Genomic DNA, 27,847 nt, shown 5'->3' on the forward strand with positions numbered 1-27,847 from the left:
AACTGAAACCAGTATGTATTCTGTGTCTTCTACCTTTTGAACAGACAAATCTGACTATTTGGTGTCCTACTTACAATTATTTGGGGGAATGGGGATGGGGCTATTATCTCTGTTTCATTTATTATCAGAAATCCTGCTACTGCAAAAGAAAAACACATCTGAAGTTTTTCATCCTTTCTATCAAAGATGGATGATCATGATCATGTTCACTATACAGGCAGAACCTTCAGCACCAGAGGAACCGCCCCTGTGAAAATCACAGTTTAGGTTGCAGGATTACTCCAGGGTAAAGTCAGGTAAATTGCTCTTACATATTGGTTTCACACTATAATTTTATTCACAGGTGAAAATATTTGAACTGAACTTTGGCATGTATATACAGCTGTAGAGAGATGCTATTAATCAGCACATTATATTCCATCACCATTCTTAATAGTAGAATTGTTCTTTTCTTGTGAAATTTCATACCTTCTCACTGAAAAGAAACATTAAGAAATAGATCTGGACTAACCTGCTTGTTTTCATTCTGATGAGCCTGAAGGAAGAGCTGTGTAAACACCTGTATTGTGGTCATAACTTCTGGAGTTCCATCAGTTTCCAGCAGTGCGTTCCTAAGCATTGGAAAGTTAGATTATGACAGAGTAGATAATTAGTCTGCCCATCACACCACTGTTAATTGAAATGAAGAAAGAAAAGGTACATTCTTTGTATGCTGTAGATTCAAGCTGTGTCTGAGCTCATTATGGCAGTGTGGAAACTGATAGAAATACTAACTTTGCAGGCTTTTTTATTTTAATTTTATTTTTACTTCAAAAAAAAGTATGCAACTCCTACAAATAAACTACATTCAGTAAGCATATGCAATATACATGCAGACACACATAATTTACCCTACCAATAGGGGAAAAAAGTGTAAAATTAAAAGAGACTACCACAACTTTATTAGGCAAATTTGGCACCTGAGCAGTCTTACTGGGTTCAGAGCAACTACTCCCATGCTTACAGTTAAGCATACTTTAGTGCTTTGTGGGACTGCATCCAAATTAGGCCACCTCAAATTAGAGAGAAAGTACAGTCTAGTACAATCTCCTCCAATATGGTACCTGGAGGGGAAAAAAAAATTAAAAAAAAAAAAAAATCTTGTCTTAAACTGTTAAATATAACACTCCTAACTGGATCCAGGGAAACAAGCAGACGAAAGCTGTTGACCAAATTTAAAAGTTACGTATTTAAAAAACTACACAAAGAAACTGAACTTAAATAATACAGCTGCTGTTCCATCGCTATGACTCCTTAGTGATCATTAAACAATGAATGAGAAGCACAAACAGAAACGAGTGTATACCAAAGGCATACTTTAGATCAGTAATTGCTGTAGATTTAATTAGGGACCAATGCATTCCAATGTGCTTTCAGTGGTGAAATCATAAAATTCACTCTGGATGTTCAGGAAAGCGAACGCTTTAACTGGCCTTCCATAGGGCATAATGTAACCTCAAGCAAATGCAGCAGAAAAACATATGGGCAGCAAAGCGTAATTTTCATTCTCTTATTTGAAAGACATGTAATAGTAAGAAGAAAAAATGTTCAAAATAAGCTGCCACTGATATATAAGTTTTTTACTAGAGAATTGTTTCGTTCTTTCTATAATGATCTAAGAGATAAAAACAGCTAACATGTTACTGTAACAGAGAAATTTCACAAAACTACAGTGACATATAATCACTAATATAAACACAAGAAATAGTACACAGACACTCAAGAGAGTCTAGGTGTGTGGACTTCTGTATAGCTGCACATAGCAACAAAATATGCTTCTACTTGGGAAATACAAACCCAAGTTAATATCACCGAGATAAAACAATTTAGCACAATCAACCTCAATAAAAAGCATGCAAATAGCAGGAACAGTTATTCCTGAAAGAAATACAATGCTTAGATCTGTGCTTCTAACAGATTATTAACCCCTAAAATAAAAGGAGTTTTCTGCCACATGTAGAAACATAACACAACTTCCAAGCAATAAAGTACAAGTTCTTTATCAGCAGCTCTCTAAAATCTCACACATGACTACATCTGGAATAGTATCTTAATGTCTGCACACCACTTCATAATATTTGGAAGGATGTCAGAGAAGTACAACAAAAATGAACACAAAGCTGCAAAAACCAAGCCGTCTGCAAAAGCCAGCTAACATATATAGCTTCACTTAATCCCAAGAGGACCTGAAACATAGTATTTTTAAAACATATTAAGGGTTTAATACCAACAATGTAGAGGAAGAAGCATACTAAATAGAAACAATGCAAAGCAAAGGAGAGGAGCAGACAATGTAGGCTGAGCAACAGGAAAACATGATGAATTTCTAAGATGATTTGGAACATTAATACAAGTGCAAAGTTTTCTTAGGAAATACTCTCCTGAACAAAGTCCTGTATTATCCGATAAACAGCATCTCATGCATTTCTACTGTCTACCAAATGGAAAGGGTGCAAAAGAGTTATGTCATCTCATGTTATTTTTAGAAAATGTTTTATATAACATGACCCTAAATAAGCGAAGAAGCTTGAACAAATTTTGTGTCCCTAAACCATCACAATATACTGCCTCCAGCCTAAGACATTAGTACAGGTCTGTTGAAGTCACATCAATTTTCGAGTGCATTTTGCTTTGGAGAAGTGACTGGTCTCAACTATTCAGAAAACGCTAGCTATGCTCAGACACAGGACCACAGCAACAGAAAGGACTGCCATAGCAATAGCTGTCGAGTGGTTCCACTCTCACAGTACAGCAGCCTACAGTTTCTACAGCAAAGACTCTTCTGTTAGTGCCTGCACAAACCTAAACATGCACAGACACACAAATGCCCCCAAACACATGCACCTGGGAGCCCCTTTTTCTTAAAAAGGAAAACACTTGATGAACAAAGAATGTCAGTCACCAAATACATTACTGCTGTATCAAAACTGTAACACTGGTAACTCTGGCAGTAGATCTACTTAAAAAGAATGATAAAATAATAAGTCAAGTGAAGTGAAGAGAAAAAGCCACTGAAAACTGAGTACAAAGGACTGGAAGCCCCCATGTGGTAAACAATATATATTGCTTCAAAATAATCTTAAATGCATTCAAAGCCAAACTCATTATGGCAGATCAATAGTTTAATGCCATTAAGAGCATATCTGATATCAATCAATGAAGACTATTAACATAATGTAAAAGAGGCTACACTGGTGATTGAAAATGTTTTAGCTAAATTCCACCTTCATGCTGGCACAGGCCAAGCCATTTATAATTTTCCCCTCAAAATCATATTTCAGTCACAAATCTCTACTGAAGTAAAAAATAAATTATAAATTTTAAAGGCTAAAATACAATGTAATCAACTGTATCAATGATTATTATAATGTAAATTTCATGTAAAGTTCACAAGATTTTTAACATTTTTCATTATTTGTAGTATATTATGCAGAAGGGGATACTATGGCATACAGCTAAAGAAAAAGACATCCTGAAATTATAATACATCCTGGATTATTATACTCCTCCTTCTCATGAAGAAAACCTCAACATATAAACTGACAATTTGAAACACCTCCCACTATAATTTCAAAACTTACTTGAAAATTTCATTAACAATTCTGAAAATGGCAGGATGGCTTGCTGCTTGTGGCTGTTGATAAACAAATGAAAGAAAATTAGTCATTAATAAGAAACAACTCAAACAGCTGCCACTGTATAATTTACAGCTTAACTCATGGATGCTATTACACTGTAATTATTAAACTGTAAATCTCAGATCAACTCCTACTAAACCCTCAGATTTTCTCAGGATTAGGTTCTTCAAAATAACTACATCAAAGCCATGGAAGGAGATCCACAGCGATACCAAGCAGGCTAATCAGCTGATAAATGCAAACACCTGGGATCCCAAATTGTTTATGACAACAATCACTAAAAGTACTAAAGGTGGCAGATAGAAAGAACAGGTTGTTGCATGCAGTTGCTGGAGGCAAGAGACAGGGAGCAGATTTACAAAAAGCTTTTTTCTCCTCTTCACAGACAATCCTTTTTGGATGTGCTTTGAGATTCTTGCTACACCTTCAAAATTAAATTCCAGAAATTAAATTTATTTTATCACCTTTGTCTTTAATACTACCGCACACATTTTGGCCCAAGACATTTTTTCACAGTATTACCTTCTTCTGTGAATTTCAGAGTTGCTAGTACAAGCTAAATAACTCAGTGCACCAAAATGTATTTTTTTTAAAACTAGTGAAGCTTTTTATCATGCTACCACACAAAAGACTGTTTTAAGGAAGTTTTTATATTAAATATGCACTAGTAAACACACCACTTCCTAATCCCACATTCTTAAACTCTAAGATTTATTAGGCTTTTATAGAGCACCAGGAATAAATAACTACTTCATATTCCCCAAAGTATATTTGCTTAAGTTAAAAAACAAACTCACACTTTGTGTTTCTGAAGTTAGCACCTGAAGATTTGATGAGAATATAGTGCTTGAACAATCTGGAGTAATGCATGTTCAACAAAATGTATTCCATAAACCTCAGGATGCATGGAAGGAATAGCTTTTATAAATGGCATTTATTGTAACAGCTTTATGTGCCTGATGCACTATTCCAAAGAAAACTTTTATGCACTTGTTTCAAGCCAAAAAAGTACCGAGTAGAATAGAATGTTTTTCTTTTTAGTTGCACACGGGCAGAATGAGGACTTTACTCTATATGATCCCTATCTGATAATCTCGGAAAATAAAGAGACAACCTTTAATACAAACTGTCTAGAAAAGCTCTTTGTTTCTCACAGCTGTCTTCACCATACTGGAAATATTAGGTGGCACCTCATTTTCATGTTTTACCACACTTTCTCTTTGTCACATGGCTGTAGCTCAGTTGTCCTATTGAACGTGTGCCATCTAGTGTTCGAGAGTATTTACAGCCGGTTGTTTGGACGTGTGAAGAACAGCATGCAGCTTGTTGCAGGGCTGGTCTCCAAACTTCCACCGCTAGAGGAAGAAAAAAAACTGGCTGGACGAGACAAAAAAGGAGACACGTTCATCTCTTTCTTTTTTTAAAGGAAAACTTGGACTAGACGACCTCCAGAGGCACCTTCCAACCCTAACCATTCTGCAATTCTGTGAAAACAGTGGAAAGTGAGAAGTGTATTTTACAGTCCTCTGGGCTAAATGGTTGAATTCAGCCATTTCTCCACTGTCTTTTCAGATACTCTACATACCTTTGCACACATACTTCTATGATGACGTACCAACACACTGTTGCTTAAGACAGGTTGAGTATAAACTAGAAAGGGTACATCAGCACATTGGCATACATATCAAGATCAAATCATAGTTCTTTTGAACAAGACCAAAATAAATGTGCTGTATGCAACAATGAAAAACTCTCCACCCTTTCCTGCCAGACAGCAGCAATCTTCAGTACTCACTACAACAAACCACAATTAATAGCTCCTAGTATCTAATCTACATGACTGAAATCAATATGAATTTCATCACTGGTATTCGAAAGGGAAACAAAAAAAAAACCTGAAACCCCACCACTGTTACCTACTTCCACAAGATTCTGATCAATGGACTGTATGGAATTAATTTGCATGCACTCAAAGAATGCTGTGATAGCATGAAAGTCTTCAAGGCAATTTGAAGATATGCCTGCTGTGTAGCAGGCCTAGAGCAGGCAGCACAATTCTGCTGCAGCCAGCAGCAATTCTGGAGTTTGGGAGGGATTGTCAATTTCAGTAGGGATTCTCATAGGGTTTTCATGTTGTTGACATTATCTCCTTATTTTTTCAAAATAAAAAGGCATTTTACATTTCAATAATCTTGTCTATGACTACGCAATACTTTTCACAGAAAGCTCAGAAATCCAAACATGCTGTTTAACCAGAAGCTTGTTCCATCACCTTTAGAACATGCACAATAAATATGGCACAACACACACAAAACCAAAAAGATCCGAACACAGGGGACTGGAGCTCCATGTGTGATATCATGACTACATATGCTAAGAATGTATGCCTCTTCAGAAAAAAAACCCACACAAAACCACTGGGATTTTTGAAAGAAATAAAATAGGAAAAAATATACTGTAACAAAGTATTACACACACAAGTTCTACAGAACCACACTACTTTTGCATCTATATTATCAGAAAGAAGAATCCTAACCAACCAATTTATAATACAAAGCCAGAACTGAGTAAAGAAGTAAGAAAAAAACATTTGTATCTACAGGATGCAAGTAAATGGTACAAAAAGGAACAGACTAATAACCATATACTGCATTTATTCACATCCTAGAATGCTCTGTAACAACTGCAAGAAAGAATAAACAGGGAAACAAATTGTGCCCAGGATCACACAGCAACAGATTTGAGATGGTAACACTGCAAATACCAGTTCTCTTGACTTCGAGACTCACAGGCAATTAATTGCACACAACACTTCTACAGTTAAACACGTCTAGCTTTAAGAAACTGCTACACTGCTGTATTTCCAATGTTGTCTGTATTTCCAAATTGTATATTTACCTCTATTTCTGAATTTTAGATTTACCAATTAAAAATGAGAAATGACACAATTTTTTTCTTATATCAAGTGCCGAATGTATTTTTATTTTGAAGCATACACTTATTTTGAAAGCACAAGCATCTTTTTACAGAGGTTTAAAAAGCTCCTGAATTCATCAACATTATGAATAAATTAGTGAGCACTATTTCAAAAAATTTACCATAACAACATAGGTTTTGAAGACAGGCAATACAGAGGGAACTAGTTGTAACTTAGCTGGAATGTATTGCAAGAAAAAAAGCTCCTCATTTTCTCTCTCTATCCTTCCTTCTCCCTCCCTCGTTAATGCCTATTTTATTGGCACAGCTCCCAATGAAAGGTGAGTGTGGATCCAGCTGGACCCAAAACTTGGGGATAAGACATAGCAAGAGGGCAATGGAAGGGCATGGGAACCAGAGCAGTCTCCAGCTTGGTATCCTGTCAGGCAATACAGGAGTCGCCATATCACCCACTAAAACTGTATTTCCTCTGTAATGCTGAAGTGAAAATAACAGCAAGGGAGACCCCACAGCTAGAGCGCCACATAATTTCAATTCTGGGCTGGCCTTGGGAAAGCTGACAAGGTGGAAAAACAAAACGCAGCAATAACAGATGGTTTATAAAGGAGGAGCCGACAAATTTTAAGCCCTCTCAAACTATTGCAGTTTTCTTGCAACATAACTTTTAAAGAAATAAAACCACTTTGGAAAGTTATCTAAGAACTGAACACAAACTATAATTGACACTGATTCATTCACATCTTTTTTTACATGCTTTAAAAATCTGTTTATATACATATCTATCCATTTCTGGTAAAGCATAAAATTCTAGTATGTGTATTTATTTAAATTTAAGTTGTTAATGCACACATACAATCCTTAAAGTTACTTGAGAAAGGAAGACATCGACTCACCAACCAAATTCTGAAGAAGCTAAAAGACCATTTGTGATGGTCACTTAATTTGTTTTTATTACTTCTGAATAACTATAGAATTTCCAATATTAATTCCAGTTTAGCCCCAAAACCACAAACCTAATGGCATACCATATAAAACACAAGTTAGTGGACCATCACACTACAATTACTCTTGGAATTAAAATACAAGAGTATTGCATATCAAGGTTCGTTCATAATAGAAGCATGGTGGTTTACAACTATCTGGGTACCACAGATCTCTATGAGGGTTATGTACAGTTTGGTTGCTGTATCAAGATATTTTGTTTAGATAAATGACTCTGATAATGCAATTATGAAAGAGCTTATTGAAATTTCCTTCTTATCATATACTATAACCAAATCACTAACATATTTCTGCCTATTTGTACTCTAGAGGTTTTCTTCCAAATAGAAAAAATGTATAAATCAAGTTTTGTCTCATGATTCCACTTTTTATTACCATATCCATAAGGCAAACAGAGGTCACATCCTACAAATACCATAATCCAACTGCCAAAAAATGCATACCCATATTCCTAAATAAATATTCAAATGTCTTTCAGGCGGGCTAAATTAATCATACTGTTAGATTCAAAGTGCTGACTGATCTAATGTCAAAGTGTCTTTATAGTACCATGTACAAGTTGTACAAAATATCATTAAGTATTTTAGAACACAAATTCTGGATCAAATATTTTCCTTCTATACTGCCTCTCTGAAGCTTCTCATCCTGCTGTTTTTAATTGGTATTCCATGTCCCATTTGCACCCTCCCTCTTATCAATGCCTATCAATCAGCAATATCCATCTTCCAACGGCTTTCTTCTTCATGCATCCATTCATTCCGCTCCTTGTTCACAGGATGTCCTCTCTAAATCAGCATTCAAAGCTCTTGCACTGGTCTTTCCACTCTGTAAGTTTCTTACTTTGAAAGCACAAAGCCTTTGGAGCAGAGGCAAGTAAGGACAACCTAAGTGTGCTAGCACAGTAATGTTCCATTCTTTTCAGGGATCAGGATATGAAGACAAGGTAAATACGAACATTGTTAATAAACAACAATAAACCAATAATTAAAGCAAAGATTTTACTTATTTACATATATAACCTAGATATTTTTATTTTTTCCTCAGCCACATGTGGTATCATATACTGTATTCAACCCACGGTGTATCTGACACACAAAAACTAGGCACAGGCCTTGTGTATAGCCTTGTCTTATGGAATACCTAGATTCCCCAGATGACATACGAAGTGCTGTTGACGCCAAGCACTTACAAGATTTGCAAGTATTATAATGGATCACTAAAATAGAAACTTGCAGATTCAATTAAAAAGGAAGAATAATTAAAGGTATCATTCTTTTCCTGTCTAAAATACATACTCTGTAAGCAGTTTCATAGGCTGAAAATAAGATACCATGTGCCATTTTTTAGTTCTATCCATTTTATGAAATACATAATTTAAGTACATAGCACACATGCTATTTCACACTATAATTAACAAATTTGCATTTAGTGTTGCAAACTAGCTCATTATTTTGGAAAAGGTATTGTGTCATGTTTTCTCATAGGAAAGATTTTTGGTGCACTGCGTAGCACAGGATTTGAAAACAAACTTTAATTACAGTTTAGCAAATGTTTTGTGTTAAGAATTTTGTTCAGGTTTGCAAACAAAACCAAGTAACTAAGCAGTCCATAATAAAATAATCTACAAGGAATTTCAGTTGTTTAAACTGCTGATCTCCCAAGGGTACAGAGATTGAAGTAAAAACAGATTCAAATCTTCCCTGGCCAAAGTTTATAATTTATTAAGACAGAGGCAGGTACTCAGCACCCCCACCAGTCAGATTCTTGTCTCTCCATTCTTTGTCATTGGATGAAATCTTTTTTCTCTTCTACCAATTCAGTGTAAAAACTAAAAATTTAGTGACATTTGGAAGACTCATGATTTGCCTTTGCATTAGCAAGTTATACGCCACATGACAGCCATTTCCCTCAAAGATGCTGACGTATATGAAAACTCTCTGTCACTTCTGAAGCGTGAAAGAGCAGTATCAAACATATGACATGTTGCACATACCAGTAACGAATCTTTTATGACACAAGCCACTTCTTCCAATGAATTCAACTGAATGGAAACCAGCTGGTCTAAAAGATATAACGTAGCTTTTTCAAGGCTTGGTAAGTGACGAAGCCAGAGGCTGAAGATAGCTGATTCGGGGAGGGAGATCTTCTTCCTGGTTTAGAGAGAAAAGGATTATTTTCCCTGAAAAACTGAAAGGAAGACAAAAATGTACTTTTTTTTTTAAAGCACACTGGGGAAAAAGAAGACACAAAGATCAACCTGTAGCAAGAGAGAGAAAAATTTTGTTTATAGTACTCTGTTCAATATCAAATAATAATGGCAAAGAATAACAGGGAATCACCATCATCTACAAATGAAACCTTACCACATGTCTTTAAAACCTAAAAATTTGGTTACGGTGGATCCCAGCAAATGGAAACGGAAGGTTTAAGTCTGGAGTTCTCTTCCTCTCTAGAGAAAGGTCCTGCCCCAGACTTGTGCTCTCTCAAACCCAGACAACTTCCTGCAGACCGGTTTGCTCAGAAAGTGTCAGCAGCTGACAGATAAGCAGGAAGGTCCTGGATAATTTTATTGCTGGCTAAATCAAAACATTATCAGTCTTTGCAAGAGAAATAAGAAAAAAACCCCAAAACTGTGGCAGAGGTAGGTAAGTCTTTAGCCCACCAATGTTGACCAGAGCCTTTTAAAAGATAAATGGTCAAGAAGGTAATTATCTCTTCACCTAAAGCTTTCAGCTATAGCTCAGCTGAAGTATAGTGTTATATCACTAGGAAATAAAAGGCACAGTTTATTTTGAGACAACACCATAATTTGTGTGGACCAGCACAAATCAAAATATACTAAAGGAACCACCCAAGAAGAAGAGATATCACAGCACAAAACATCCTGGAATATTTTTGCAGCTATCATGATAGTTGCAAATTAAAAGGTTAAAAACAAAAAAATACATAAATAACAATAAATATGTGCCTTGGTCCTAAATCAAGTTAAGATTAAACCCTAAAATCATGCTGGAGAGTACATGCAAACTAAAGCTACTGATAAAAAAGAAAAATATTAGCAGAAAGAAAGATTTAATATCATTTTAGGATCTATTTTCAACTTATGTATTTTACCATACATTCATTTAAATATCAGCCTTCAGAATTCTGATTTCCATTGAAAAGCTGTATTTTTTCCATTCAAAACTATGTAAGAGCTTAATTTAAAAGTGTACATCCATAGAGAAGAAATATATTGAAGTACATAAAATTTCAAAATTGTAAAGCAATGCTCAATTTCAAGATGCTGTTTAATTATCATTATTAAAGCACAGATGCCCATCAGAGTAAATTAAGAACTACAAGAGATTACTTAATTTTGCCACAATCATCTTTGTTGTTGTTTCTGTGGCAGCATGGCAGATATTATTATGCCAGGAAAAGAAATCTAATAAGCTTACATAACAGTGTTCCAACTCTGAGATTTAAAAAACATATAGGAAGTAAACTGTAGTCATTATCCTTCTGCATCTGAACTTGCACACAGTGCCACTGGGACAATGCTGAATTCTGTGGAGCACTGCAAGTCCCGGTATTTAGTAACCCTATTCCCTGGAGCAGGCTTCACCCATGTTCACAAGGAAAACAAGTGTTCAGAACACAATGACAGAGTTAGGGAACACAGAATTCAATTGTTAAAGTGGGGAAAAAAATAAAATACAAGCACATTCATGTCAAGATCACATGAGCTTCAGTGACAGGCCAGGAGTATGCCATGCAAAGCACGTGTGAGCCTACATCTGCTCTCAGGGAAACCATACACTTTTGTCAAGGGCCCTGCAAGACTCACTTAGTCAAGAGCCATATGAACTGAATTATTTTTGCTCACTGTCATAAACAAGTAGCTCAAAAGTTAAGCAAAGGGACGTTTATTTCAGTCAGAAGAACCCTTTATGACCATCTAAAGGATTCAGATTCACATTACGAAGTAGCAAAAGCAGTCTGACAGACTGCCCATTGGCTCACTGACATCACTATAGACCATCCATGCTGAACCTGTGAACTTGCTCTGAAAGTTTTCCAGCTGCGTTACTGCTTGTGGAACACATCCAGTCCGAAGCCATGAAAGATGGACAAGTGAAAGATAATCTCTCTCTTTTTTGGGACACATCTTTTACTACAGACCTTCACATTCCTTTTTCACTTGTTTTCCTCAGCTTCTAGTAACGTGTACAAGTTAGTAATTGTGCTTTTCCATTAATCATTTATTTTTGGTGGAGCCTCAATGGAGCAATATAACAATCTTTGTTGGAACGTCTCAGAAATTATGATGTTGGGTACAAGGAAGCAATTAAAACTTTGATTAAAAAGGAGACAAATGGATAATTGAGGTAAAGTGTTCACAAAGGATCTTTTCTAGTATTAAAAAAAACATTGTTTATAATACAGTCCCTCAGCTACAACTTGAATAAAGCAACTCTCAACCGAAAGTAGGCTGTGCTTTCCCCGACGTCTTTCCTCCCCTGGCATAGTCAATCTTGCTGATGGTCAGCTTCACTCAGCTGGTTTTCATCCATAGACTGATTTTATCAAACAGTGGTTTTAGTGGCAGCAAAACAAGCAAAATTGTTATTTCACAAATTGCTCCTTTCAGACTCATTAAAAATAATCTGCTGAAAAACAGGAGAATTTAAAATCTTGAGGACCAATTTCACAAGGAAAAAAAAAAAAGAGAGAAATACAGAACCACTCAAACATAAGGATCTATCTTGTGCACAGAAAATAACGATGGCTCTCAACATTACTAACCTGACATTTTGATACACTTATATGAAAGGTAAATAACATTTCTATGAAAAGTGATCATATCTTTCACAAAATTCCTAAAATCTATTGAAGACTTTAACCTCTATTTTAAGGAAAAGGTGGGACAAAGTTCCAGTAAATATTTAAAGCTGTTATGCCAGCAATTTAAAATTCCGCTTTGGCCTACAACCTGACCTCTGCCTTTCAACTGCAAGGGAAATATTTTACTAGAATGCAGAAGATGTACAGTGAGTTCACGATACAAACCCAGAGAAAAGACATTTAATTGCATTAATAATCTTTATGAAAAGAGCATAAAAATCATACAGACCATGCTACTCACTTTAAAAAGGCCTCATTCACAGCCTCCAGAAACTCTGAACTGAGAATTTCTTTTGATGCACCTCCATGGTAAAGAAGGAGAGTTTCCAGCAATGGAGTTAGATCAGGCAAAGTAATGAGAGGGAGACAGAAAAGGGACACAGCATTCACACGACTGGCTGAAACTCTGAGGGAAAAAATAAATACAGTTCATATTTCAGAAAAGTCAAAACTTTAATTTCTAAACTGATAAGGTAAAAGAAGGTTAAATTAATTACAGAAGGTCAAATGTAAGAGATGCATACCTAACTGCAGAAAAATTATTTATTGGAATGACTGTTGACATGTCGTTACATATTGTCTGAAGAATCTTAAGGAGAAGTCACATAAAATTTTGATATTTTAGTGGTCAGGGCAAACTACGTGAGGGATATCAACCCAATTCTGAAGTGCAGCCAATTGTGTTCGCTCAGTAACCACACCCTCCCTAGCAGGGAATGCTTTGTCTTCCCAGGATCAGCGAAGCACAGGTAAGGAAGACTACAGATTCACAGCTCCCATGTAGGTTTGCTAGACCCTCACAAGAGACCACCTAGCTGCTTTTAAGGCCTCCTGTGTTTCCTCCTGTGTTTCTCCTCTCAACAGAGACAACTTCTATGAACCAAACAATACGAATCTTGCTGTCTTCAAGTGCTCAGTTGAAAGATTTTTGTCTTACAGATCTACAGTTGAAGGAATATGTAACACTTTTGGATCTTAATATACGAACCACTCACTTGACATGCTCACTAAAACTACATGCTTGGAAATGATTAAAGACAGTGGAACCTGGAACATAAATAAAACATGGAACCTTTGGAACATAAACAAAAAGGAAAATGGCACACAATATAAGAGATAACATCTGCAAAAGAAATCACAAGTTTCCCAGATTACATATAGTTTCCAGCACATGTAACTGCAGACTTTTCTAGATGCAGTTTTGACAGGAAGACATTTATGAAGACCAAGAACTCCAAAATATTGAATTCTAGCAAATTAAAAAGTTTAGATTGTTTGTAAAAGGCTTGAGTTGCTGCATGTTTCTCCTGATTGCATCGTTCACTAAAACAGGTGCATTCTTTGCAAGAACCCAAAACTGTTTTCTTTGGGGAGCCACCAATACAGTCTATGAAGAGCTGAGACAGGAATTACACTACAGGCTGCTCTGAGTAAGAGCTAACTCTATTGCCCTCCATATATTAAAGCTACTCCCAAATAGGTGTTGCCTAATGGTCACTGGCATATGCTGTGACAGAAATGCTATGATTTGTGGCACGGGGTACCATTGTAGTTTCCACAGTGAGAGAAATAAAACATGACACATTTTCAAAGACTCAAATTTCTGAGCAAGTACCTAACCAAATATGTGTTTAAGGTTTCTTACACCGAAATACTTCGAGATGCAGTTTCACTATAAGAAGTGTTTCTGTAGCAATGGTAATTAATGGGCTGATATTTATTGTGCAGTAGTGTTTTTTGGGACATACATGTAAAGTTCACAGACCTGAGACTCTAAATCAGTGCCCTTTACAAAATTCTGTTTCTAATTCTTTATCCAGGATTAGCAAACTTTAGCAGTTTACTTTTAATTTCAGAAGAAAAACCCTGCAAAGGCAATTTTCTTCTTTTTCTACATAATCTTAAAAATATGTTCTTGGAGAATACTGCATGGTGCATTCCACTGTGTGCAATGAATTTGCACAGACATTGTCATCTGTGTTGCTGTAAACATCACTGAATGGAGAAATGAGACAACGTACACCTCTAACTGCAAACTACATTTGTCCCTGCAACTTGAATAAACAGCCATATCATAAATTCTACGCTCAAAAATCCACCTAAGTCCAAAGTTTTCCTCTTCCCCTGCTAGAAATCAGATATTTCTCTTCCCAACAGTCTCATTAGCTTTTCAGCCAAGCCTGTTTCACCCTACTTTATACAATGTGGGTGTTTGTTTTCTACGTTGAAGAAAACTTGGTGATGCTCCTCATTAACTGTGTCCATGATTTCGGTACTAAAGTCAGCTCTAAATGAATTCAGGTCATTTACTCTTCCTTAACAAACACCTAAGGGCAAGAAGGAAGGGAGAAAAATAGCCAAGCTATTGGCTCATGGTACAAGGAAGATATTTCAACCAGCCTCCTCTTTCCTGTAACTTTATAGGCTATGTGGTGTTAAATAGGTCATAAAGCTGATTTCATTGTATCAGCAGCTTTGACTCTGAGAACCATTAGAATACGCACAGAACAGTCACACATTTAAAAGAGAAGACACAATTTGAGTACACAGTCTATATTAAAATATCTATCCTTATTTTTGATTTGGTTTTCTAGCTGGAATACACTTAATTTAGATCCAATCAAAAAGATCTACTGACGCATCCAAAGACGATAATTTTTAAGTATTGACAAAAGACTATGATATGCATTTCAAGGTCAGTGGAAAGGCACAAGTTACACAGTGAGAAGACTTGATCATGTCAAAAATAGTGACAACAGTAGCATTAGGCAAACGTATTCCCTTTTTTATGGTCACAGATTTTGGCTTAATTCACTGTATTTATGTAGTGTCGATGAAGAACGTGATTATTCTCACTGACTGCACCTAGATATGTAGAAACACCCCACACAATGTTGCAAGGTGATTATTAGCATCTGATAATCTGGACTGGAGATCTGGCCAGAGCACATCAATTTCCTTCCCACCCACTTTCTCAGACTTTCATCCTTAGAAAACCAGGCCAAAGAAGCAGTTAAAGGGTGGAAATACTATGTGCTTGGGTATATTTAAAATAGTTGTATGTGAAACACGCAGTATTGCCACAGTACTGTTTGGTATCATATCAAGGAACTAATGGAAGGAAAATGAGAGGTTCTTTAAGTAAGCATGGACAAATTTTATCATTAGTAACAAGTGCAAAGTAACTACTATTCTGTCATATTAAACTATCACTCACACAAATGGGGAGAAAAACTACTTCGGAAAAATTTTTTTTGCTTTTTCTCATTGTAACTGCCATTTAACTTTCGTTATAAGGACACATATAGCAGCCAACATTATAATTATGAAGTTCATGAGGTTCAACAAGGCCAAGTGCAAGGTCCTGCACCTGAGTCGGGGCAACCCCCAGTATCAGTACAGACTGGGGGATGAAGGGATTGAGAGCAGCCCTGCCGAGAAAGACTTGGGGGTACTGGTGGATGAAAAATTGGACATAGCCTGCAATGTGCGCTCACAGCCCAGAAAGCCAATCGTATCCTGGGCTGCATAACAAAAAGTATGGCCAGCAGGTCGAGCAAGGAGATTCTGCCCCTCTACTCTGCACTGGTGAGACCCCACCTGGAGTACTGCGTCCAGCTCTGGAGCCCTCAGCATAAGAAGGACACAGACCTGTTGGAGCACGTCCAGAAGAGGGCCACGAAAATGATCAGAGGGCTGGAACACCTCTCCTATGAAGAAAGGCTGAGAGAGTTGGGGTTGTTCAGTCTGGAGAAGAGAAGGCTTCGGGGAGACCTTATTGCAGCCTATCAGTACTTAAAGGGGGCTTGTAAGAAAGATGGGGACAAACTTTTTAGCAGGGCCTGTTGTGACAGGACAAGGGGCAATGGTTTTAAACTAAAAGAGGGTAGATTTAGACTGGACATAAGGAAGAAATTTTTTGTGATGAGGGTGATGAAGCGCTAGAACAGGTTGCCCAGAGAGGCTGTAGCTGCCCCATCCCTGGAAACATTCCAGGTCAGGTTGGACGGGGCTCTGAGCAACCTGATCTAGTTGAAGATGTCTCTTGCTCATTGCAGGGGGGTTGGACTAGATGATCTTTGAAGGTCCCTTCCAACCCAAACCATTCTATGACTCTCAGGTTAAGTATAAACTCTTATGTGAAGCACAACTGAACAAGCTTGTCCACACCTGAAATTATCTATATATATATATCAAAAACTTTCCAGCTGAAGGCTAAGTTGCCCAAGACTGTGAAAAGGTCCTCACTGAACTATAATGATCCAAACCAAAACATAGCAAAATTATGTTTAACATACCAAAACCTACCTCCCCTGAATGTTAAGTCCATTGAACTGATTTCCTCTGAGTTCTGTTACTAACGAAAACACCATCTGTTAAATAAAATAAAATAAAATAAAATATAAATTACACATACTGCAAATAAGCAGATATTAGCTGCATGGTTCACTGTGTGATTGACGTACTGTGGAGGTTAATAACTTTCTCTGTTCACTCAGTTTGCTTTTTAATGTTTTAATTATTGGTGCCAAATTAAAGCTGTCCAGGTCACTGAATAAACTATGCTGCGAAACGGTTTTTGAATGCACATTATATACCTTCCACATTTGAAAACTAAGAAGCTATTTATTTTAGCTCTGCTTCCCCAATAGTTGAGGCAAAACTTTCAGAAAAGCACTACTAATAATTTTTGTATGCTTTATCTAATTTAAGTCAACATATTATGAAATATTATTCCCCTTATTTATATATTAAATGTAAAAAACACTTTTACTGAGATTTAGGGCTCATCTACCATTTTAAATGCAGTGCATACAGTCAAAGAAAACATTCCAAAAGTTATGTTCTAATACACAAATATATGTAATTTAAACTTCACAGGGAAAAAAATTAATGATAGGGCAGACATTTTTCATTATAATACAACAGCAACAGGAATTTTGTTTTTATGAACATCTATTACAGTATAATCTAATAAAAAAATTTCTCATTTGTCCAGAGATCTCCCACTTCATTTTTTCCCTTAAAAGGCTATAAAAGTAACTGAGGTAAGAAAAGATAAACAAAGTTCAGTTCATGTTCCTTATAACAATGACAGCTCCATGTATGTGCTTATAAACTGATGATTTATTATTAACAAAGTATCAATTGCACAAAATACTTACATTTTTAACTAAGTGACAATAATAATCTGCTGATGTGTAGCCAAGCGTTGATATGAATGTACTGGTTTCAGCCTCATTACTTTCCCACTTAGAAGAAGAAAGGAGATGGCACAGCAAACTCTGTGAGAAATCAACGGAAGGGCAATAAAAAAAGTATTAGGCTACAACATGCTGTGTAAAAAGAACTGACTGCTATTGAACTGTATCTGGGGTAAGATCTTTTGATTGATTGTGGCCATTTTACACCATCAATACAGAAGAGCGGGCAGCTCCCATCAGCCTTTTCCCATTTTTCCATCAGGAAAATGCTTCAGCTCTACAATCAAACGTGGGTTCACGCACCACACAATTTCAGCAGTTGTGCAATAGCAATGGAGGCCACCCATGTCAAAACCAGACAGATCTTAGGTAGGTTTCAGTTCTCTGGGAGCCATTTCAGTCTCCTATCATCCGGATAGCAGCAGTCGCGTTGCTACACTGAAAAAAACCTCACCTGTAGTCTTGATCAGTACTATGATCAAGAAGAGAAAGCACAAAGTTAACATTTACTTTTCCATATCACTCCTTCAAGAGGCCCCAGTATTTTTGATGGGATTCAGGGTCTGGCTTCATAATTTAATTTGCTTAATTTTTTACTCATTATCTTGAAATGATAATGATAAAATTTTAGTTTGACATTTACTTCTCTACCAATTTCACTACGGAATGCTTTAAGTCACATTTAATAAAACCTTTTTAATACATCATATAAAAATCAAAACAATCCTTTGGTGATAGATTCAGGGTAAAGTCAGATTAACACTTTTGATACACTGGTTCTGCAGGCACATATTGAAGACTTTGAACATAGTACTCTGGTTTCGTGCTTTCCCAGTTCTTTAGCCCTATACTACAGCTCTGCTGTCTTTTGGACAGATCTTACACCCCAGCACCTTCCCAACAGAACTCATTTATGAAAACTGTTGTGTGAAATCTTCAGCAGGTTTTTGCATCCTGCTGCCATAACTGAGCAGAGGTAGTTTTATATTGCTTATCAAATTATCTGCTCTGACTTTATTACAGTTTTCTTTTCTTCCTGTCCTCTATTGCTACATGCTGATATAACAACAGCTACATTCCCTTTCCAGAGTTCATTTCAGGGCTTTATATATCGTTGACTCTTAAAGTATAAACTAAATTACACTTTGTATGGCAATAAGTATAAATCCTTTCGTAACAGAGGGTCAGGATTAGCAAACACTGAAAAAGACCTTCGTTTTAAAAATATGTAATTAAAAGGAAAGTTCAGATGAAAGCTCTGTGACTTCCATGGTCTTAGGGGGTTTGACTCTACATATTCTTTTTAAAAGAGGGATCTGATGAAAGATTTGAGCCTAAAAAGATAAAAATCAGTTAGCTCATTTTCTGCTTTCAAACCCAAACCAAATATTTGTGCACGCTTTTGTTGAACAACCCTAAGCAACTGCTTCAGAAGTCCTGGAATTAGATGTTTTCCGTGTATGCCATGTCTGATTAATGTGAGAGAGAAGATAGGATCAGGAGAAGCACACCAGAGGTCTAAGAAAATTCATTACTATCAAAATAAGTAACAAGCATTTGGGACACCTTATTTATTGTACTTTTGTTTAGGATTATTTTACTACCTTGCAGACTTATGTTAAATGCCTAAATATCCTTTTCTTTCATTGCAAACCTCTTCCTAAATATAGCCCTCAACAGAAGCTGCTGTTTTACCGCCATCTAGTGACTTTCCTGAAACTAAGGAGGAAGGAAAATGCTGTGGCAACACCGTTTCAAAAAAGTAATTTACATGCAACTTTTGCATTCCTAAGAAAAAGACATAAAAAGGTGGATTTTCAAAACGTACAAGCATCTAAATCTGTCAAAAGTGAAGACTAAAATCTATTAAACAGTACAAACTCCAAACACCCCTTAATCAATTTATTAATATGGAACCATACATATTTTTATTGTCCTTTGCAACTATTAAAAAAGTTAAAGTTTGTTTTCAGAACACTATTAAGGGTTCAGACAAGTAGTTCCTAGGAACTTGTTCCAAAAATAGGATGGTTTGCCAAGTAGAACAAGGGATCAGACTGCAAGTTGAAAACAAAATAAAGGAGGAGTTAGCAACAACAAACCTGGGATCCACTCTTGCTAGAGGTAAGGAGGGGCACTTGAAAAGTATAGTTTGTTGGATTGCTCAGTGAAAGACTTGCAAAAAGCTTCACTAGTGAGAAGAACAAACATAAAGAGCTATGAAAAGGATTTGACAGGCTGACATGGCAGTTAATGACAGCTAAATGAGGGAGTAGCTTAAAATCCCATATATTCACCTTTAACAGTACAAAATATATTACCTAGTGACCCTCTCTGTAACCAGAATTTTCCTAAGGATAAAACTAATCAGTCTTTATGTGAAGAGTACTTTCAAAATTACTTTCCCCCTACCCTTGTGTAACCAGTCAATAGAGGAAAAGACAAGACAAAATTACTACACATCATCAGAGCCTGCATATGGCCTGCAACGCTCTCCTGGGTTTTTTGTTTAGTTGGTTGGTTGGTTGTTTTTTTGTTTGTTTTTCCTTTTCTGCGCACTTTACTACATCCATGCTAGGATTTTACAGATCACGTCAGTTATTTTTTTGGAACACACAAAACCTCTGAACAGCCAGAAGGGGACAAGGGAAACAGGGGTAAGGAGATACTGTAGTCAGGATGAAAGGAGGTATTAGGTATGGATGAAAGAAAGGTATGTATTAAAGGCAAAAAACATTTAGAATTCAGCTCTATGTCTTATATATTTCATTTTACAGATGCTATTGCCAGTGCAAAGCCTGAGACATACCTATGTGCAACAAAGACAAGAAATTTGGTAACAATAATTTAAAGCATTTATCTTTTAAAGTTCAAATGCTTTCTTTGGTCCAAAACATGTCCAGAAAGTTCTCCTTCTCTCTAGAAAATGTAGCTCATTTACTGTACATAATTCTGGTTGTTAGCGATAATTATTTTACTACTATATATTGCATTAGCAGAGAGCTGTCTGAAAGAAAAGTAAATATTGACGATTCACTCTTACATTTGACGAATGGACTATTAGATGGATAAGGAACTGGCTAGACAGCTGTGTCCAAAGTGTTAGTCAATAGCTCAGTGTCCAAGTGGAAACCAGTAACGAGTGGTGTCCCTCAAGGGTCCATACTGGGACCAATACTATTTAACACCTTTATCAATGTGATGGGATTGAGTGAGACAGTAGGATGGAGTGCACCCTCTGCAAGTTTGCAGATGACACCAAGCTGAGTGGTGCGGTTGATACACTTGAGGGAAGGGATGCCATCCAGAGGGACCTTGACAGGCTTGAGGATTGGGCCTGTGTGAAGCTCACAAAGTTCAACAAGGCCAAGTGCAAGGTCCTGCACCTGGGTCGGGGCAACCCCCAGTATCAATACAGGCTGGGGGATGAAGGGATTGAGAGCAGCCCTGCCGAGAAGGACTTGGGGGTACTGGTGGATGAAAAATTGGACGTGAGCCAGCAACGTGTGCTTGCAGCCCAGAAAGCCAGAAACACCGGAACAGGAACTTCCCAGAGAAGTTGTGGATGCTCCATCCCTGGAAGTGTTCAAGGTCAGGCTGGATGGGGCTTTGAGCAACCTGATCTAGTGAAACACGTCCCTGCCCACGACAGAGGGGCTGGACTAGTTAAAGGTCCCTTCCAACCCAAACCATTCCATGATTCTATGATTTGTGTAAGGCAAACTGTTTCCTGAAAACAAGATGCTTTCAGCTGTTCTATCGCATAATCCTCTTGTAACAGTACACTTCTGTGTAAGTACACAAGTGGTGTGGAAGGGGTAGTATAATGGTCAGAAATAAAGCTTAAACCTAATAACCTCCAACTAAAAGCAATTATTTTTTTCACATGATTTTTCCTGCTACTTAGCAGGTAAGCTGGATAAGGCAAACTCAGCTGTTGCAAGCAACCCAATTTTCCAGTTAGAACAAGGAAAGATAAAACAAGCAAACCGTTCCAAGAGATAATTTCTGAAGAGACAAACTGAGAACAAAAAGATCATCAGGTAATTATTTTCTTATTATATTTGTCCATCCTCTTTCATCCTATATATCATTAACTTGATTATCAAAAATACAGTGTAAACCAGGAATGGTTAATTTTTAACTAAATAGCAGTGAAAACTGTTGGTTTTACCTCAAGCTTCAAATTTCACAATGTTTAAATTCCAGTAATTCTCAGACCTAAAGGGACTGCATCAGTAGTTATTTCACATCATACTGCAGAACTTGGTTAGAACAGCTCTGAGATTGAGTGTAGAACAATGTTTTCTTATATGTACGTTCCTCCTTTCACTTTTGAAATCACCTCTGTCAGAAAATACTATAGAGAAATCTAGAAGGTTTCAGGAGATTTTCTCACAGATGTTCTTACAGAATGGTATAGAAACATTCAAAACTAGTAATACGTTCCATTATTGCATTACGAAGCCCCCCCCCCAAGCACTGTGGAAAAGAAAAAAACGTAACATTTTATACAGCCACAGTGTGGATTCCTGGGGTCAGAGAGACCGGTAATTTAAGACTAATGACTTTTAAGGAACCATTTCAAACCCAATAGAAGGTATTCAAGAAAATGATGGGAAAGTTGTCAATACTAAATGCATTCCTGTATTGATGATCTCAGTCATGAATCCTAGCCTACTCCAGCAAAGTAGACAATTTGAGATCTACATATTTGTCAGTTATTTCTGGCAGTAAATCAATTACCACTCACTGCATAATCCACTAATGCCATATTCTACAAGCCAGAAAATAGATGAGTCTGTGGCTGAAGTGCTGCATTCAAAAGGAAAAATAACAAGGTGTCATGATTCTGGAAAATGAACAGTAGTCAGGCATACTGTGATATCAGCAATTATTTCTTTCTTGATTTCCCTCACCATTGATTAAGCAGGAAGCAGGAAGGAAACAACCTTGGTTCTAGCTGCAAGAGAGTGCATCCATCCCCATGGCCTTGGATTAAAGTTCTGCGACATAATCCCTTTCAGCCTGAAATTGAATTAATGAATTTTCATAAAGCCCTCACAATGACCAACTTCCTTGAAAACCTTGTCAGTGGCTTTATTTTATTGATGCAATTTGTACAGAGTAATATTCTAGCTCACTCAATTTAACATCCACTGCTGCACGGAGATTTCTAATATCCGTAACAGGCAGATAATCCTAGGACCATTTGCATGAAGACATAAAATCATTTACTTTACCAGTGTAAACACAGTGCTTCATATCTACCAGGTTTTGTAGTGGAGGAGGCCTGATTTAACATTTACTCCTCTGATTTATAGATTGGCTATAAGGCTGTCCCTTATTAATTCACTCAGGGAAAATGGAGGGAATGAGAATAGACTTGAAACTAAAGACTTCTGAGAATACAAATGGAGAAAACAAGTCACTACGTTCCCTGGTTACCGTCCACCTGTATCTAAAGAGGACTAAGCAACTGAAAGACTTTTCCTACGTATCACTTTTAATTAAGCTAAGCAAACTCTTTTGATACTCCTCTTTAAGTAAAAGGCTGATTTCCATGTGCTAGAAGGGATTTGAGTTACTCCATGAAGTTTGTTTCTCAGAGACAACCATCTCCTGGAGCACATGCGTCTATGAAAGCCTGGAAATTATTTTCCTGGAACAGAATTTGCCCCTCCACTGAGATAAGCAGCACAGCACCGGGCAGATACCAACTCAGCTAGTGTTCACAACTCCGGAAAGGGGGAGGAGGTGCTTTAGTCTTCTGATACTGCCTTTACTAAGTAGGGATCCAAAAGCTCTGAAGCCTTTTTCCCCTTCTTTCTGTAAGACAAAGTATCTTCCTGCTCATGTCGATGGGGAAAAATACAGAAGCCTGAATTAAAGGCACAATTACCTCTGAAACTAGACATCAACACAGAAATAGCACTAGGTTTTTATTAGAGGACCACATGACAAGTTTTATACTAGTAACTGTATTTGTGTAGCTACTGTCCTGGAATTTATGACACAGCTTCAAAGACATTCCAGGGGAACCAGGTAAACCAGTTTGCTTCTGGAAACTTCTCAACACACTCTCTCCAAAGTATTTATGATTCTGAATGTCCTCAGAAGCAGATGTGCAAATCAACAGGGGCAATATATTTTGGAGAGAGGAGATGGATGGTTTCACTGGGATGAGCCATTCAAACCTCATACTGATTAGGACTTCCCAGTGACACTACTGGGCAATTTTTGCCAACTTGGATGAGTTGGTCAAAGTGACAGGTAGAGCAGGATGGAACAGAAGGATCTATCATTTATCCTAAAGGATATTTCTCTTTAGTATATTCTCCTTGAAACACAGAGTGCCATTATTTTTTGAGAAGAGATCATTAATGACATTTTGCTGATAATTATGATCTATGTGAATTTGTTGGAATTCATACAACACGGATACCCAAGGGTAAATTTCTGAAATCTGGTCAAGTAACAGGTTTATTTCTGACCTTTCCATCTGCTTTGACAGGAAACAGATTTCCTCAGCTCTGCTAAGAAAAGCAGGTATAAGAAGAACTAAATCTTATTCAGAGGAAGCATTAGAAGTAAGTGCTATTTCCTCTTTCTATTTTATCAGATTTTGGAATAAGTATTTCTTGTATGGCAATGATTTCAAGTATCTGTCTTAGGTGTTCCCTGTACCGTAAGATGGCTCATTGCTTTCAACACAGGTCTAGAAGACAAGAGATCAAATTCTATTTCCAACCTGGCTTTAAAAATACTTCAAACCTGTGTAATCCACTACAACATTAATGACAAATTAGATAATATGATTTCCAATCATTACTTAAAAAAAATAAAAATGCTATACAATAGGTACTATTTCTTTCTTTAAATAGGTAGGATTCTAACATCCCAAATTAATTCCTAAATTATTTAAACAGAGTCCTCAGGAAGCAAGGTATTCACATTGCTTTGCTTTGTTTAAATGTAAATAAATTTGTTTGTTTGCTAGCTTTCAGCAGCTCAGTCCAAACCAAATTCCTCCAGATATTTTTTAGTAGTATTTTCTTAAAAATCCTCCCTGAAGGCTTAAGAGTTTTATTGTGTCCCATACCTTCTAGATTAAATGATCAACAATAAAACACAAACAGGTCTAGTATTTTTAGAACCTTTTTACTATGAACTAAACAGCCAGTTCTGGAGAATCGTAGTGGCTAAGTCTGTAAATGAGAAGGCAGCATGCTCATTCAGAGACTGTCTCAACACTAACTGTTTATGAAACCAATTCTGTGAGAAGGATGCTGACATAACACAATTCATATTATTTCCACACACTTGTCCAATCATAACAAAGTCTGTGACTTTTAATTTTGCTTACCAGACCTCTTGCTCACTTGCTCCTTAGTTCCAGGAAAAGACAGAAAATTAGTTTTCCACAAACCAAAACCAAAATGTAAAAGAAAAGAAGGTAGTAAAACATCATACAGATTTAAACATAACATAGCTTTCAAAGTACTGTTTTACTCTAAACAACTTTGTTTTCTCAACATTTTATAAAAATCTCAGTGTATAAATTAGGGGAAATTATACAGCATATGTTTGTTAACAAATTAATTAACAACTTAGTTAACATCACTATGTAAGAGTGTATTTTATAAACTACTAAAAAAAATTTCTTTAACTACTTACGATAACCTAATCAAAATCTCCAATTTCTGCTTTAAAATTATAATTGTTTAAAACACATTTCAAATAGACGAAATGTTATACTACGCACACACATATATTTCAATGATTAGCTAGTCTACACCAGCCTCCCACTTTACCAAACTGAGTCTATTCCAGTAACCAGTGAGAGGTTTTGCACAAAGAAATCACTTCAGTTTCAACTTAACTTTAAGAAAGCTTAAAATATTCTTCAGTAATTTACTGGATCAGGGCCAAAGCGCGTAAGTATAGGGTGGGGAGGGGTTTTCTTCCCACATTTCTTTCTGACATTTACTGTCAGGAAGGTTTTTTTGTTTCAGCACAGTTTATGGACACACATTCTTTGCATTTATGGGATAGTTTTCATTAGCTAAATTCTATATCAGCATATTAAATAAAATTGTTGGCCACAAGTACATGTTTAGGATTTATTGGAGCTTCTCATTTTTCTCCTTATTCACTTGGAATGACAATCTGACATCTGCCCACATCTAAATCCCCATTGATAACCATGAGAGACTAGTTGCTGGTAAACAAATTATTCTGCTAAACACTCCTACAGGGACAAGGGTCTTGCTATATAAGCATGTGATCAAGTTACAGAAAATCTGTAGATAAATTACTAGACTGAGTTAATCTTACTTTAGAGTTAAAAAAAATATCGGGGAATAATACTGTTCTTTCACAAAATTCATGTTGCCAGATGCAGAGACTTCATTGCTTTTCACATATTCCCAGAAGGAAAACAGATTCTATTAAGTTCTCCACACCATATCTGATGCAACAGAGCTCTTCACCCTGTTCTGTCCTTGAAGCATGTAAGCAGGCTCACCTTCAGTCAGTGTTTGCAGTAAGCCTGCTCAAGTGCTCTTACATTAGGCCAACTTCCTTAACTTTGCTTCCACAACTGTAATTGCAATTTGCTTTTTAAAAAAAGTAGTAATGGCAAAAATACACAAAAGGACCATGAACACCTACTAGAAAAACCTAACTGAAAAAACCTCAAACCCCCATTCAGACCAATATGTTTTTTCTTTAGAAATTAATGTATGCTATGAATTGTGTTAATCTTGCTGGTACATGTAGCCTATTAAAAAGACTAAGCTCATATTCTACCTCTGTTTCTTAAAATGGAAGAAAAATGTTACATACTTCCATATGAAGTATGGAATTCAAAATGAACCTGATCCTAATTTCCAAACAATATGCAGCAAAGAAAATTATGGGAAGGGAGGAAGGGGGAAGCTGCATTGTTGTTCCTTCACCAGTTCAAGCTCCGTTAACTTCTGCGAAACTAGTATAGGAAAAACATGTTGCACTACTACTGTGGCTAAGACCACACAACTTTTCAATGGATGAGTTCCAAAGCCTAAGCTCCATCTGCAAGTCACTAACAAAACCCTTGGAAATCATAAGAAAGAAGCTAAAGAATTGTGGGGCTGGCAAGCTTTGAGTCTACTCTTGGCCTCAGACAGGAAAAGCTGTTTCAAATCTCCTTCTCTTTTCTTTCTCCTCTCTCTTTAAGAAACACCCACCTAGAAAATGCTATTACTCTTTGTATTAAAAAAGGGGAGACTTTTGCTGCTGAAATAAAACACACATTTACACTAACTTACAAAAGGAAATTCAATAGCTTTACCAGAGTCAACCATAAATCTTTTTTCTTTTTAAAGCCCTCTGGTTTAACTAGCCAGAGATTTAGAATTAATTTCCCTCTTCCCTCCACAATTTTCAAAAGCCAAAATGCAAGCTTCCCACAGAAGAATTCCTTAAATCCACAAAAAAATTATGTGGAAAAGAGGGATAAATAAATTTAAGTTTAGAAAGAGTGGATGCATCATAAAATTGTTTCACTTTTAGTTTAAATCTGTGAGTTTAGTAATTTCTAGAAAAAATATAATCCCAAACTTATGCTTTTTTCAATAAACGTATGTGCCCAATGTCAGATTTTTATATTTCCAATAGGTACGCGTTGCAAATACCCAAAGATCACCTAGCTTAGGATGATATTCAGGAGAAATTACTTTTAATCACTTGGTTTTGGACTTCATAAGTATCAAGCTGTTAAAAGTTTATGGGGAGAAAAATGTTCACTGAACTTTTTAGCAAAAAAGCACAAATTACATCTATAATGGTGATGCAACAACTGCTGGTAACTATATTAGGCTGAGCAAAAATACCTAATGTCAGTAGAATTTCTTCAAATAGAGACCTCTTTTTGTTTGTCAGTAACAAATCATTATTCTTTACTAGAGCCACCTGGCACTCCTAAAATGCTCTGAGAAATGTCAGCTGGCTAGCAAATTGTGACACTTGCTGTTAAAGCTTGAGCAGCCTTGCAGGAAAGCAGAATCTTTAGTTTCTCATTTGTTCTTTGAGATATTTAGCTTTTGTTTATTTTGGCCCAGAAGCCAAGAAATTATTTATATTCATGTTAGCTTGGCA

The 27,847-nt window shown here is 36.6% G+C and overlaps 1 protein-coding gene across 1 annotated transcript in view; it reads right to left on the reverse strand.

Moving 5' to 3' along the window:
* The window catches only part of FANCC (Fanconi anemia, complementation group C), an 84,546-nt gene that overhangs the window by 15,254 nt on the left and 41,445 nt on the right, over nucleotides 1–27,847 (reverse strand). Inside the window, exons 5-10 of the mRNA XM_009328134.1 lie at nucleotides 17,669–17,788; nucleotides 16,812–16,876; nucleotides 12,745–12,909; nucleotides 9,610–9,766; nucleotides 3,621–3,673; nucleotides 512–611 (exon numbers count right to left, since the gene is read on the reverse strand). Of these exons, the coding sequence (XP_009326409.1) occupies nucleotides 512–611; nucleotides 3,621–3,673; nucleotides 9,610–9,766; nucleotides 12,745–12,909; nucleotides 16,812–16,876; nucleotides 17,669–17,788 (660 nt within the window). The remainder of the gene's footprint in view (nucleotides 1–511; nucleotides 612–3,620; nucleotides 3,674–9,609; nucleotides 9,767–12,744; nucleotides 12,910–16,811; nucleotides 16,877–17,668; nucleotides 17,789–27,847) is intronic.

This window comes from Pygoscelis adeliae, unplaced genomic scaffold, assembly GCF_000699105.1.
Source record: "Pygoscelis adeliae isolate BGI_AS28 unplaced genomic scaffold, ASM69910v1 Scaffold45, whole genome shotgun sequence".
In the NCBI taxonomy this organism is placed as follows: domain Eukaryota; kingdom Metazoa; phylum Chordata; class Aves; order Sphenisciformes; family Spheniscidae; genus Pygoscelis; species Pygoscelis adeliae.